Source organism: Ovis canadensis, chromosome 2 (genome assembly GCF_042477335.2).
Source record: "Ovis canadensis isolate MfBH-ARS-UI-01 breed Bighorn chromosome 2, ARS-UI_OviCan_v2, whole genome shotgun sequence".
Classification (NCBI taxonomy): Eukaryota; Metazoa; Chordata; class Mammalia; order Artiodactyla; family Bovidae; genus Ovis; species Ovis canadensis.
Window position 1 is genome coordinate 66,727,929 of NC_091246.1, and position 15,575 is coordinate 66,743,503.

The 15,575-nt window shown below is 40.8% G+C and overlaps 1 protein-coding gene and 1 long non-coding RNA gene across 2 annotated transcripts in view; both read left to right on the forward strand.

Annotated features, from left to right (window-relative positions):
• Positions 1-9,761, forward strand: part of KLF9 (KLF transcription factor 9) — a 28,780-nt gene extending 19,019 nt beyond the window's left edge. Inside the window, exon 2 of the mRNA XM_069574095.1 lies at positions 6,358-9,761. Coding sequence (XP_069430196.1) covers positions 6,358-6,587 — 230 coding nt within the window. The 3' untranslated portion in view covers positions 6,588-9,761. The remainder of the gene's footprint in view (positions 1-6,357) is intronic.
• A 162-nt stretch (positions 9,762-9,923) lies between these two features.
• Positions 9,924-15,575, forward strand: part of LOC138432647 (uncharacterized) — a 77,915-nt gene continuing 72,263 nt past the window's right edge. Inside the window, exons 1-2 of the long non-coding RNA XR_011253929.1 lie at positions 9,924-10,001; positions 10,345-10,430. This is a non-coding gene — a long non-coding RNA (uncharacterized lncRNA). The remainder of the gene's footprint in view (positions 10,002-10,344; positions 10,431-15,575) is intronic.

The window sequence follows — 15,575 nt, forward strand, 5'->3', positions numbered from 1 at the left end:
AATAAAGCACTAGTCTTGTACATGTCTTTTTTTTATTTCCTGCCCCTCAGGAGGATGGTGATTCTCTCATTAATATGAAAGATAAGTTTAAATATTGTTTAATTAATTGTTGCTTTACCATATGATTTTTTTCTATATAAAGAAGGCTACCCTTTCTTCTGGCATCTTAGACTTGAGCTGAAAGGAAGGGCCTGACTTGATTTACCCCCAGCTGCAGGATGCAGGCAAATCACAGCCCCTCTGAGGCCCATCCTTCCCTCTCTGCACATCATCTCCGGTCTCATTCAGCCTTAAATTCTCTTTCCTCTTATGTTTGATTTCCTCATTCCATACTTTCCTCGGTTCAAAACGTGTATTTTTCCAGATACCTTAACGTGTATCTATCATTAACTAACATGCGGAAATGCATCCCATAGTAGGTTGTATGCAAACTCTCCACCAGGTTGAAGAGGTGGATGATTTCCAAGGGCTGCAAATTGCAAATCATCGAGAAGAATTCAAGTCCCCTGCCTGCTTACTGCTTGGCTGGCACAGTGTTTTATCAGATGTGGAGTTTGAATGCCTTTCTGTGTGGAAAGCATTCCCCAGTTGGCTCCAGGTTCCTCTACAGTCTATGATACAGTCTAATATACTGGGCATTTCACCCACTTTTATTTTGTGTTTGATTCCTGAAGACATTTACATTTACAAATTCTGGTGTATACCAGATAGAGAATCAGGCCTGCAGGTTGAAATCAGGGGTCAGCCAACTTTTTATAAAGGACCAGATAGTAAATATCTTAGGTTTTGTGGTCCATACAGTCTCTGTCACAACCACTCAGCACTGCGTAGTCAGCCTTCTCTGTCCATGGGGTTTCTCCAGGCAAGGATACCGGAGTGAGTTGCCATACCCTCATCCAGAGGATCTTTGCAACCCAAGAATCAAACCCAGGTCTCCTGCATTGCAGGCGGATTTTTCACCAGCTGAGCCACCAGGGAAGCCCAAGTAAACAGGCAGCCATAGATAATACATAAACAATAAGCATAATTGTGTTCCAATGAAACTTTGTATGGGGACATGAAAACTTGAATTTCATATGACTTTTTCCTGTCACAAAATATTTGTTTGATTTTTTTTTTCAACCATTGGTAAAAGCTAAGTATAAGGATGATGTTTATTCCAGCAGGTCAAACTTGACCTAAGGGTTGAAGTTTGCTAACTCCTGATTTAGATCATCGACCAAAAGCCCCTAATGCTTTTCCAAAGGATCCAAGAAAAATCAAAACAATCCTAGAGCTTTTAGACTAGCAACTCACTTCCAAGTAGATCTATTTTTAAATGCTTGGAAACTGTAAGCTTGAATTATACACATTACATGAATCTAACAAAGGCTACTATTGGCTCTGATTTGCTCTGGGCCCTGTGGGTGGCTTTCTTCTCTCCTAAGCGCTCAGGGAAAAGGAGGTTAGGGCAAGGACAGTACCTGGGTTAGAAGCAACGAGAACAATCACTTGACTACTGTGAGGGGCAGTAAAGAGAGGACAGCCAGAAGTCAGAACGAAAGTGAAGGCAGTGGAAGCAGACCCTGATTACACTCAGAATGTTTGTGAAGCAATAAACATATATACTTAGTAGTTCTCCAGTACACATAGCCGATTCAGGCTTCATGACAATTTTCCACTGACTGTCACTTCCATCTTGCTGAAACAGGGAATGCCTTTTTTCTTTTCCAGTCTTAGCACATGCTGGAGTGGTCTTCTGACCCATTTTTCCCACAATGGACACAGATTCATTCAAATAAATTAATCCCTCCTCATGATGCACTTGAAAGAAACACGTGCCAGTGAATAACTAAACCACATTACCACACCCTCAAGGAAACTGCCTGTGAGGCGCATTTGTCCTGACAAGCATAGAGAAAACACGGAGCTTTTCCTTGTCATCACTTCCCTCCCACCAGATCATCAAGCAGTGAGAGAGGGCTCCAGTGTAGGGAGAACAGAGAGAGGGGTTTCTGTTCCGTTCTGTTCTTTTTTTTTTTTTTTTTACAGCTTTTCATGCTGTAAATTCTAACTATTCATTATATTTTTTAATGTAACATGTTTAAAAGAACACTTCTCCATAGAGTCTTCATTGAGGTTAGAGAGGACTTTGCTGCTGTCTGATTCTGAAAAAGCCCAGAAATCTTTCCGTGCTCTGGGAAATTCTGAGCAGGATTTGGTCTTATGAGAGACCTGGAGGATGAGAAGACTCAGTGCACAGTTGAGGCATTTACTAAAAGCTTGGCAGCACAGGTAGCACGAAAGTCAGACATGACATTGTCCTTGCCCCAGGAGGCTCAGACTTTTTGGGTTTTGATAAAACCTGCATTTTGCCTTTTGCTCAAAAGTTCTGGGTACAAATTCTTTTTAATCCAACAGAAGTTACAAAACTGTCCTTTTCAACTCCATGTCTTTGGTGTTTCAGAGGATTCGGCTTGAAGCCCCTTCCTTGCACATCATCCGCCTTGGGTAGAGCTGGGAATGCACAGGCTTGCTATATGGCCTTCGGCAGCTGTGGCTTTCAGCTTAGAGCTCAGGGGGGACATATTTATACTTCGACCTTTGTATAGTGAATCTGTGTATAAAAATTCATTTTGCCCACATTGAGTTTCCCATAAGAGCAGTAGGTTGTACATGGCACGGTCACTGTTGCTCTGCTTAGAGAGCAGCAAATAAAATCTTAGTCATGTATAGATTGTCACAGAGGTGATAGCGGTATTTTGTTGTTATTCTCATTATTTTCTCATCTCTGGCACAGGTTAGGAGAAGCTGGGGGAAGGAATCATTTTTGGATGACTCAGCTGCGCCACACTGGGCAGCTCCCAGCCCTTTGAGCCTCTCTCTGGGTTCCAAGAAGGTGGGGACAGGAGTGAGACAATATTCACTCCTCACACCTACCTAAGGAGTGTCTGGAGACTTTTGTGGAAACCAGAGTTTGTGCCCTGAGTCTGTGAAGTAGCTGCTTTGGGCTGTGCTTGGAAAGGCATGAGGAGCAGGGATGCAGGTACCCAGAGCTGGTGGGGGTAACAGTCACAAGAAGAGCAAGTGATTCTCATCCGAAGCAGCTCCTTCTGCCTTTCTGCTTGTGTGTGTTCCTCACAAACGTGGACACAGACTCTCCCCTGCCAGTCTAGGGGGCAGGAGGCCCCCAGTGCTGGCCTGATCATGTCTGGAGGGCGAGGCTTCGCTGCATTTTAAGTGGGACAAGGAAACAGGAGCATGAATCTGAGGAGAGCAACCATAATGGGAGGGATGTGGAAACACTGACGAGTGTCAAGCCCGTTTCCTCATTTGTAAAGTGGGCCACCTTCATGGGGTGGCACGTAAGAATTCAGTGAGAGAATTCATGGGAAGCCGTTAGTCTGTACATGCACTTTTGTCATTCAGTTCAGTTCAGTCGCTCGACTCTTTGTGACCCTGTGAACCGCAACACACCAGGCCTCCCTGTCCATCACCAACTCCCAGAGTCCACCCAAACCCATATCCATTGAGTCAGTGACATCATCCAACCATCTCATCTGCATCATCCCCTTCTCCTCCTGCCCTCAGTCTTTCCCAGCATCAGGGTCTTTTCAAATGAGTCAGCTTTTTGCATCAGGTGGCCAAAGTATTGGAGTTTCAGCTTCAACATGAACCCTTCCAATGAACACCCAGGACTGATCTCCTTTAGGATAGACTGGTTGGATCTCCTTGCAGTCCAAGGGACTCTCAAGAGTCTTCTCCAGCACCACAGTTCAAAAGCATCAACTCTTCGGTGCTCAGCTTTCTTCACAGTCCAACTCTCACATCCATACATGACCACTGGAAAAACCATAGCCTTGACTAGATGGACCTTTGTTGACATAGTAATGTCTCTGCTTTTTAATATGCTGTCTAGGTTGGTCATAACTTTCCTTCCAAGGAGTAAGCGTCTATTAAGTTCATGGCTGCAGTCACCATCTGCAGTGATTTTGGAGCCCAGAAAAATAAAGTCTGCCACTGTTTCCCCATCTATTTGCCATGAAGTGATGGGACCAGATGCCATGATCTTTGTTTTCTGAATGTTGAGCTTTAAGCCAACTTTTTCACTCTCCTCTTTTACTTTCATCAAGAGGCTTTTTAGTTCCTCTTCACTTTCTGCCATAGGGTGGTGTCATCTGCATATCTGAGGTTATTGATATTTCTCCCGGCAATCTTGATTCCAGTTTGTGTTTCTTCCAGCCCAGCGTTTCTCATGATGTGCTCTGCATAGAAGTTAAATAAGCAGGGTGACAATACACAGCCTTGACATACTCCTTTTCCTATTTGGAACCAGTCTGTTGTTCCATGTCCAGTTCTAACTGTTGCTTCCTGACCTGCATACAGGTTTCTCAAGAGGAAGGTAAGGTGGTCTGGTATTCCCATCTCTTTCAGAATTTTCCACAGTTTATTGTGATCCACACAGTCAAAGGCTTTGGCAAAGTCAATGAAGCAGAAATAGATGTTTCTCTGGAACTCTCTTGCTTTTTTGATGACCCAGCAGATGTTGGCCATTTGATCTCTGGTCTAAAACCAGCTTGAACATCTGGAAGTTCATGGTTCACATGTTGCTTGAAGCCTGGCTTGGAGAATTTTGAGCATTACTTTACTAGCATGTGAGATGAGTGCAATTGTGTGGTAGTTTGAGCATTCTTTGGCATTGCCTTTCTTTCGAATTGAAATGAAAACGGACTGTTTCCAGTCTTGTGGCCACTGCTGAGTTTTCCAAATTTGCTGCCATATTGAGTGCAGCACTTTCACAGGATCATCTTTTAGAATTTGAAATAGCTCAACTGGAATTTCATCACCTCCACTAGCTTTGTTCGTAATAATACTTTGTCATTATTTTAGTTTATTTTAAAATTTTGATTTATTTATTTTTGACTGGGCATTTCCTCAATTCTAGGGGCTGTTAATGAACTGGATCTTCATTGCGGTGCATGGGCTTCTTGTTGCAGTGGCTTGTGGAGCACAAGCTCTTAGGCATGTCGGCTTCATTACTTGTGGGCTTATTAACCTCATGGCATGTGGGATCTTCCCAGACCAGGGATTGAACCTGTGTCTTCTGCATTGGCAGGTGGATTCTCAACCATGGCACCACCAAGCAATCCCTGCCATTATTTTAGAATAATGTGAGTTCTTCTTTTATGAGAAATATAGAAGAACCTGGGATTATTTCATCCAGATAAGAAAAGAGAAAGGCATGATGGCAGTCTTCAGATAGTTAAGGGACTATTATGTGGCAGAGGGAACAAACTAATTCTTAGGGTTGAAATATGGCCTTCACAGGGAGGCAGGTTCACATCAGTAAGCGGTTTATTACAGGGATGCTCAGAAACAAGCAGGCTTCCTTGGCATATATGGGGCTCTGCCACCAGACTTGTTCAGGCAGAAGCTGAATGGCCAGGCCCTCAGGAACTTGAGGGGAGATGCCAGCCCCTGGCAGGAGGTTGGTTGGATTAGAGATGCTCTGTTCTCTTCCATCTCTACAATGCTAGGAAACTTAGCAAGGGCTAAGGTTTGACTCCTCAGAGAGAACTCATGAAACCAGCAACAGCACAGAAAAAAACTGGAAACTGTAGTCTCCAAGGCTCTTTGGGGATCCACTGGGTATAAGCTCATACCTAACAGAGATGAGTCTCAGCAGTTTCTTCATGGTATTACTTTGTTAGGGCTGCAATGGCAAAGTTCCACAGACTGAGCGCCCTACTAGCAGTCCCCAACCTTTCTGGCACCAGGGACTGGTTTCATGAAGGATGAGATGGTTCCCGTGGATGAGATGGTGGGGATGGTTTCAGGATGATTCAAGTGCATTACATTTATTGCACCTTTTAATGCCACCACTGATCTGACAGGAGGTGTTGGTCCATGGCCCAGAAGTTGGGGGCCCCTGGCTTTTAACAACAGAAATTTATTTCTCACAGTTTTGGAAGCCAGGAGTCCAAGATGAAGATGTTGGCAGAGCCAGTTTCTTCTGAGGTCCATCTCCTTGGCTGGTAGATGGCCACCTTCTCCCAGCATCTTCACATAGCCTTTCCTGTGTGAAGCGGTGACCTAATCTCCACTTCTCATAAGGACACCAGTCATTGGATTTGGGCCCAACCTGATGACCTCATGTAACCTCAGTTAACTCTTTAAAGACCCTGTCTCCAAATACAGCTACATTCTGACTGAGGTACTGGGTGTTAGGACTTTGATCTCTGAATAGGGGAGACAGTTCAGCCCAGAACATAGAGGCGTTATCCCTTGAGTCATGGTGATAAGGTAGTCCACCAGGACCAGCCTGGAGCGTTTTGGTGACAGATCCTTTAACCTCTGTCCCTGATTCCCTCCTCTTAGGTGAACGGCCCTTTCCCTGCACATGGCCAGACTGCCTTAAAAAGTTCTCCCGCTCCGATGAGCTGACTCGCCACTACCGAACCCACACAGGGGAGAAGCAGTTCCGCTGTCCGCTGTGCGAGAAGCGCTTCATGAGGAGCGACCACCTGACCAAGCACGCCCGGCGGCACACAGAGTTCCACCCCAGCATGATCAAGCGATCCAAAAAGGCGCTGGCCAGCCCTTTGTGAGGTGCTGCCCACCTCAGCCAGGGAGGGACAGACCTGGAAGGACAGACTACTCCCAGCGGACAGACAGACACGTGGGAACCACGGCCCCCAGGAGGTGTGCCGCCAGCATAGGAAGCTGCTGTTCTCTGGTCTCCAGTCTAATTTCCCTCTCTCTGTGTTGTTTGTAAAAGCACACTGTAGCCTGAGATCAAAGTCGACACTTGGTCCCCTTACAGAGGCAGCTCTGAACTGTCTCTGACTGTGGGAGGGAAGGCAAATGCTTTTTTTTTTTTTCCCCCTCTCCTTAATTTTTTTGGGGGGTGGTGGTGGGTGGGGGGAGGGAGTAAGGCCAAGACTGGGGTAGAATTTTAAAGATACAACACTGGTGTACATATGTCTGACTGGGTGAGTTGACCTGTGACATCACACAGTGATTCTGGGCCCTTTCTGCTTGCTGTCTTTCAGAATTGTTTTCTTACCTTTTAATGTAATGACGAGTGTGCTTCGGTTTCTTTAGCAAAACCACTCTCTTGAATCACGTTACCTTTTGAGATACAAAACGCCATAGCACAGCTGTCTTTATGCAAGCAAGAGCACATCTACTCCAGCATGATCTGTCATCTAAAGACTTGAAAACAAAAAAAGTTACTTATAGTCAATGGGTAAGCAGTCTGAATTTATACTAATCAAGACAAACCTTTGAAAGGTTACACTAAGTTCAGAACTTTCAAACCTTGCTTTGTATGAATTGTACTTTTTGAACATAAGCTGCACTTTTATTTTCTAATGCAGAGGATGAATAAGTTAAGTACATGCTTTAAGGATAGAAGCAGACATTCTGTTTGGAAACGCATTATAATCTGCTTATTTTACAGTACATGTTTCCCTGTGAAATGGCAAAGATGTGAGGGCAGAATATATACAACAGATGCTGAAGGAGAAGGAGGGTAGTAGTTTTTTTTTAATTAAAAAAAAAAACCAGAATTTTAGCTCTATTAACTTTTCCAAAATTTCCAATCCTTTTAATTAACCTCATCTTATTGTACCATAATGCCATGAACAGGAGGGCTTTGACTCTGTTGGGTTTTATTTGAATGAGTGCATGACGGTAACTAGCTCTGGGAACGTCTGCTTTCTGGGGAAAAGCCTTGTTGGTTACCATCTCATATTCCTACAAAACTCCCACTAACAGGTGCAAGAGTTATGTAAAAAGAAAAGGGGAGGTGAAATGTGAAAAGAAAAATAATACATCCCTGTAAGTAGTGAGTGCTAAGGGAAAATACCACAATGATTTCAGAGGAGACTGCAGAGTCGTCTCTCTTAGAAAAGGAAGGCACATGGAACATGCAGGGATGAAAACACATCACTGTATCTTTTACATTTTGCATCAGTAGCCTCACCACTATAGATCTTGTATCCAGGTGTCTAAAATGGCCTCAACCACTACATCCATAATATGCCATTTATCTGATAACATAATTTTGGCCTTTATGTGGTCAGAAAAACGAACTGAGTTTTCATCATTAAGAAGAAACCTCAAATAGGGGAGTCAGCAGTGATGGTGGGGGAAATGTTTACATTTCTTTTTTTCATCAGAAACATTTTCTGACACTTTTATCTGATATTTAAAACAGGGAGCTATGGTGCACTCTAGTTTATACGTGTGCTATGAGACGTGTTGTGTAAACCTGGGGTGCCCACCTATTGGTGAACTCAGCATTTCACCTGCTACATGCTTGTTTCCAGTTCAGAACCAGTATGGGCTCCTGCAGCAAGCATGGGTCACAGCTGATTCCAACTTCCAGTACAGTAGCCATCACCTGCACGGCGTTTTTCCTTGATTTGTTTAACCAATGTAGTTGCATTAGTAGTTCTATAAAAAGAACTGCTTTTAACATTAGGGACTGGGATCAGTCCATGGGATAAAAAGGAAAGTGTTTTCTCACGGGAAAACATGTCAGGAAAAATAAAGAACACTTTCTACCTCTGTTTCAGATTTTTGAAACGCTTATTTTAAACCAAATTTTAATTTCTGTGTCCAAAATAAGTTTTAAGGACATCTGTTCTTCCATACGAAATAGGTTAGGCTGCCTGTTTCTTACTGAACTCATGGAATGGTTCTGCTTGTGATCCTCTGCACGCTGCCTTTTAATGAGTGAGGAGTTTGGGGTTGCCTAGCAACCCACTAACTTGTACAAACTCATCTTTCCCTCACAGAACGAAATGAAGGAAAACCAAGCAAAGTCAGTGAAAGACAATCTTTATAGTTTCAGGAGTAAATCTATATATGGCTTTTGTCCAGCACTTAGATGGATGTAAATGCAGCAACTTGTTAAAACAAAAATGCACAATTTACTTCCCAAAAAAAAGTTGTACTTGCCTTTTCAAGTCGTTGAAGAACTCACATTTGATATTCTCTTATATGTTATAATAATATAACGTATAAACTCAAGGCTTTTTATTCTTTGTGATAACTCCTGTTTTAACACGTCACAAAACAGGAACCAGCATTCTAATTAGATTTACTCTATCAAGATATGGTTCAAATAGGACTACTAGAGTTCATTGAACACTAAAACTATGAAACAGTTACTTTTTATATTAAAAAGACCATGGATTTAACTTTAAAAAATCCAAATGCAGGATAGTAATTTTTGTTTACTTTTTTAACCAAACTGAATTTTTTGAAAGACTATTGCAGGTGTTTAAAAAGAAAGAGAAATTGTTTTATCTAATACTGTAAGTAGTTGTCATATTCTGGAAAATTTACTAGTTTTAGAGTTAAGAGAACTCCTCTCCTTGGTTAGGGAAGAAGAAAGCCCTTCACCACTGTGGAACGATGCCCTGGCTTTAAGGTGTAGCCCTACATCATGCTTCTTTTGAGAATTATATTTGGTAGTTATAATTACAGAAACTGATTAGTTGTCAGTTTGCAGGTAGATTTAGCACAGTACTCATCACTCTGGATAGATTGAGATGTTCTTTCACAACAGATAAATGATCTGTAACACTGTAAGATACTGATCTTTACAACTGTTTAATCAGTTTTATTTTTGTACAGTATTAGTGACCTAAGTTATTTTGCTGTCCCATTTTTGTAAATCAAATGAAATTATAAGAGGATTCTGACAGTAGGTATTTTGTACATATGTATATAAGTTGTCCAAATAAAAATAATAAATGATAAAGATCAAATTGTTCCAGCCATTTGTGTTCTAAAAGGGGTGTGTTTTTGTCATACTGGAGGTTACCTCTTTAACCAGTGCTCACAGGGTTTTATGATGAGTACAAAGATGATTTACTTAGGCCTTTCAACGTGAGATATTTGTGTAGACCTGTCTGTATTTACTATTCACAGACCTCTGAGGAAGGAGATGGAATGGAGGCTGCGTTAAACTACTATATTATACTGGAGGGGAATATTTATATTTTCAGGTAAATCACTTAAAGAGGTCTATAAAGCTTATGACTATTCTGGGGTACTAGGAACTAGTCAGAGAACATTACTCAGATTATTCTCTTGAGATATGGTATTGATAAGAACTCACAAATTGGAGTCTCAAAGGCAAAACAGTAAAACCATAAAACCAAGTGAAGATGAACACCAAAGTGTGTGTGTGTGTGTGTGTGTGTGTATAATTTCATCTAGATAATCTATAACCTATAATCACAGTATAATCTAGTATAAGTAGATACTAGCTAGCTAGTATTTATTAAGCTTTCATTGTGTGTCACAGTGCCAAGTGTTCAGTACTTTTTTCTCATTTTATCTTTACAGCAGCTCTGTACAGCTCCTTACAGAAGATACCACTGTTATCCACATATTTCAGATGGGGGAAATGACTAACTTGCTAACACAGTCTAGTAAGTGGTGTAGACCATATTTAAATCTGGATCTGCTGAACTGAAGCCTCCATCTCTCTATGCCTACTACATCAGGTTATTTGCACTTGACCCATGTTATTGAGCAACGGTTAGTGCCACGCATTGTTGTCACTGAGGACACAAAGGTGACAAAAGCACACAAACTCCCTTCATTCAAGGGGTTTATATGTTAAGGGATGAAAACCCATAAACAAGTGAACAAAGTAGCCATGTAATTAGAGGCGGGTGACTTGGGTGTTGAGGAAAGCCTACTTTAGGTTGAGTCTCCCTGAGGGGACTTACACGTATGAGCTGGGAGCTGGGTGACACGGAGGAGACAGGCCTGCAGATATGGAAGAAGTGAGATGAGCCAGTGCGAGGAGTTTGGCAGGCGGGTGATTAGGATTTTGGAGGAACTCAAGGAAGGGGTGGCTGGAGTATAAACAAGGAAGATGAGAGTGGATGGGGTGGTTGGCACAGGCCAGATCATGAGGCCTGTATTGCAGGTTACAGTGTAATGTTTGACTTTGATTCTCAGAGGGGGCAATCTCATGGAAGGTTACAAGCAGAAGAAGGTTATGATCAGATACACATTTTTCAAGAAGCTCTTTCTGGGTGTGGGTAGAAAATGGATTTTAGATGGGCAAGAATGGAAGCAGGGAGACTGGTATTAATCCAGGCAAGAGATGATGATTAGCTGGATCAGTGGAGGTAGGAAGAAGTGAATAGTTCCAAAAATGCCTCAGGGGCAGAATCATTTAGACTTGAAGATGTTAGGATGTCAGGGGTGAATGATAAAAAGCTCCAGTCATGACCCTCAGGTTATTATGGCCTGAGCAACAGATTAATGCAGTTGGATGAGGTGGAAGAAAGGAGATGGCTGGTGTGAAGGAAAGTTGTAGACTTGTCTGTGGACATATTGCCCGTCAGACATCACAGGGACATGTTGAGAGAACAACAGTTACACATACTAGTTTAGAACTCGTAGAAGTATGGACTGGAGATTTGGAAGTCACAGGCATGTTTGAGGTAACTGAAGCCACAGGAATGGGTGGGATCACCTGTGGTAGAGAGAAAGAGAGAGTCTAGAACAGAGGAGGAGGGAGGGGGCCAGAAAGGTAGCTGAAGAAGTAACAAAACTTAGAAAACTGCAGGGTCCTAGAATAAAGCACTGGGGTTCCCAGGTGGCTCAGTGGTAAAGAACCCGCCTGCCAAACAGGAGATGCGGGTTCGACCCCTAGGTCAGGAAGATCCCTAGGTCGGAAAGATCCCTTGGAGAAGAAAATGGCAAGCCACTCCAGTATTCTTGCCTGGGAAATCCCATTGACATAGGAGCTTGGTGGGCAACAGTCCATGGGGTCACAAGAGTCAGACAAGACTTAGTGACTAAACAACAGAATAAGGGATGGGGTTGGGTGGGGGAAGATTAATCAGTTATGTTGAATGTCACTGGGAGCTGTAGTAAGACTAGTGCTAAAATGTGTCCAAAGTATTGAGATGAGGTATTTGAGGTAACTGGTGAAACTTATTAGCACTGCATTAGAATAGTGGAAATGGACATCTGGTTGGGGAGGGGGAAGAGTAATTAGAAGGCAGAAAATCATAAAATAGTTATTTCTTGCACAATTTGCAGAAAATTTAAAAAGCAGAAAGAGCCTTGATCAACACATAGCACAAGATAGGAAAAAGAAAGGAGACACAGAAACAGCCCAAAATAAGGAAAATAGAATCTACATGGCACCTAAGTTCCCTTATTTAAAGTTAGATTTTCAGTTGAATCAAAATATGAAATTGTGTATGTGGATATTTCACAAGAGCCTCACTTAGAATGAAATAACAAGGATTATCTTTATCCAGTAAAAATAAATTATTTTTTTGTTGGCCTCTGCCTTAAGAGTTGTCATATTAAAATCAAAAAAGAATAGAATTTAATGAAAAAAATGGATGAAAGAAGGGATTACTTTATATGGGCACATTCTATATTGAAGATGTAACAGTGGCTAGTAACATCCCATCAAAATACATGAAACAAAAAAAGCCAGGAGAATTTCATGAAAACTACAGAATTGCAATCTTACCTAAATAAGAGACGACTTTGGTAATATGCATCTTTTCAAATATTTATGAAACATGTTCAAAAATATAAGATACAAGACAATAAGTAACAAAGATTACACTTTCTGACTAGCAAGCAGTAAAGGAAACAATTCATAACAAGTTGTCACTCACCTAAAGCCAGAGATCTGGAGTGTGAAGTCAAGTGATCATTACTATGATCAAAGCTAAGAGGCAGTGATGCTATTCCAGTTGAGCTATTTCAAACCCTAAAAGATGATGCTGTTTAAATGCTGCAGTCAATATGCCATCTTATTTGGAAAACTCAGCAGTGGCCACAGGACTAGGAAAAGGTCAGTTTTCATTCCGATCCCAAAGAAAGGCAATGCCAAAGAGCATTCAAATTACAGTTGCACTCATTTCAAATGCTAGCAAGATTATGCTCAAAATCCTTCGAGCTAGGCTTCAACAGTGCATGAACCAAGAACTTCCAGATGTACAAGCTGTATTTAGAAAAGGCAGAAGAACCAGAGATCAAATTACCAATGTCCACTGGATCATAGAAAAAGCAAGGGAATTCAAAAACATCTTCTGCTTCATTGAGTACACTAAAGCCTTTGCTGTGTGGATCACAACAAACTGGAAAATTCTGAAAGAGATGAGATGGGAATACCAGACCACCTTATGTGCCTCCTGAGAAACCTGTATGCAGAATAAGAAGCAACAGTTAGAACTGGACATAGAACAAGCGACTGATTCAGAATTGGGAAAGGAGTACCTCAAATCTGTATATTGTCACCCTGCTTATCTAACTTATATGCAGAGTACATCATGCCGAAATGCTGGGATGGATGACTCACAAGCTGAAATCAAGATTGCTGGGAGAAATGTCAACAACCTCAGAAATGTAGATGATACCACTTTAATGGCAGAAAGCAAAGAGGAACTAAAGAGCCTCTTGATAAAGGTGAAAGAGGAAAGAAAAAACTGGCCTAAAACTGAAAATTCAAAAAATGAAGAACATAGCATCCAGTCCCATCATTTCATGGGGAATAGATGGGGAAATAGTGAAAATAGTGACGGATTTTATTTTCTTGGGCTCCAAAATGACTATGGACAGTGACTGCAGCCATGAAATTAAAAGATGCTTGTTCATAGGAAGAAAAGCCTTGACAAACCTAGAGAGCATATTAAAAGGTATAAAATAGCTTTGTCAACAAAGGTTCATATAGCCAAAGCTATGGTTTTTCCAGTAGTCATGTATGAATGTGAGAGTTGGACCATGAAGAAGGCTGAGCGCCAAAAGAATTGTTGCTTTCGAACTTGTGGTGCTGGAGAAGACTCTTGAGAGTCCATTGGATCTCTCTGGGACATCAAACCAGTCAATTCTAAAGGAAATCAACTCTGAATATGTATTGGAAGGACTGATGTTGAAGTTGAAGTTCCAATACTTTGGCCACCTGATGTGAAGAGCCAGCTCATTGGAAAAGACCCTGATGCTGGGAAAGATTGAGGGCAGGAAGAGCAGGGGGCAACAGGATGAGATGGTTGGATAGTGTCACCGACTCAGTGGACATGAGTTTGAGCGAACTCAGGGAGATACTGAAGGACAGGGAAGCCAGGCGTGGTGCAGGTCATGGGATTGCAAGGATTAGGACACGACTTAGCATCTGAACAACAGCAACATCTTAATTCTTAATGAAAGAGAAAATACAAATTATAATCAGTTTAAGTCAATAAGAGAAAAAACTATATATCCAAAATATACCCGAAAGCTTTCCTTAGAAGAAAAATTCAGAGGCTTTGTTGTTCTTTAGTCACTCAGCCATGTCTGACTCTTTGTGACCCCATGGACTGTAGCACACCAGGCTTTCCTGTCCTTCACCATTTCGTGGAGTTTTATTATATGTTTTTATTATTATCCATTAAAAATAAACCAAACAATCAGTTCAAGAAGCAAGGAAGTGAATAAAATCTGGGAAAAGCATGAAGAATAGATTAAACCTAAGAGGTAGATCTGTGAAAAGACCAAAAAATGTCCCTTTTGACAAAGCCAAATGGCAAAAATGGAAAATCTAAATACATGCATGATACTACAAATGAAAATAGATTAGCTGTAGATATTATAAAATAATAATTTGGGGTATTTTGATTAAATGACTTCCTTAGGAAAAGAACAATTTTGATGAATAGTATAGGATAGACCAAAAAGTATAAACAAAGTTAACAAATGTCAGAGAATTTCAGCACCTAGATAATTTTATAGGCAAAATCTTTAGGAACTAATATCTTCTTTAGAATTTAAACTGTTAGAACATAAAGCATAGGAAATGATGGGGAATATTTCAGTTCATTTAGGAAGCTAGTTTAACCCTGACTTAAAAGAATCAAGAATATTTTGTAAAAGAAAAATAATATAGGAGAATTTGCTCTACCAGGAATTACAGCTCATTTTAAACACATAAGAATTTAATATATGAGTGACCCTCCAAGTCAATGGGGAAAGCATGAATTAGCCACTGTGTTTAGCAAGTTAATTATCTAAAAACTATATACCAAATTAACTCCTATATTAATTAAATATTTAAATAGAATTATTAAAGCACTTGAAAATATAGGTGAAGATCTATTTCCTCAAATCATCCTTTGAGAAAGAACTCAAATATGCAAATCTAAGAGTAGAAGTCAATAACAGAAAATTAGTAGATTTAACTAATAATATGAAGCTATTTCTTAAAAATTAGCCTATACAAAATTGAAAGGTACAGATATGGAAAAGTGCACCTCAAAAGGGTTAGTATCTTTAATATATATCTTCTTACAGGTCAGTATAAAAAACATTTAGAAAAATTCAAATAATATGAATTGACACTTTAAAAATGATAAAAATAGTCAAACATTTAAAAATGTTCACTATGCTTTCAGTCAAAACCACAATATTAAAAAAATGAGTTACATTTTGGAGAAGGAAATGGCAAACCACTCCATTATTCTTGCCTGAAAAATCCATGGGCAGAGGAGTCATGGGATTGCAAAGAGTTGGACATGACTGAGTGACTGAGCAAACAGTTGTATTTGCCAGGACAATTA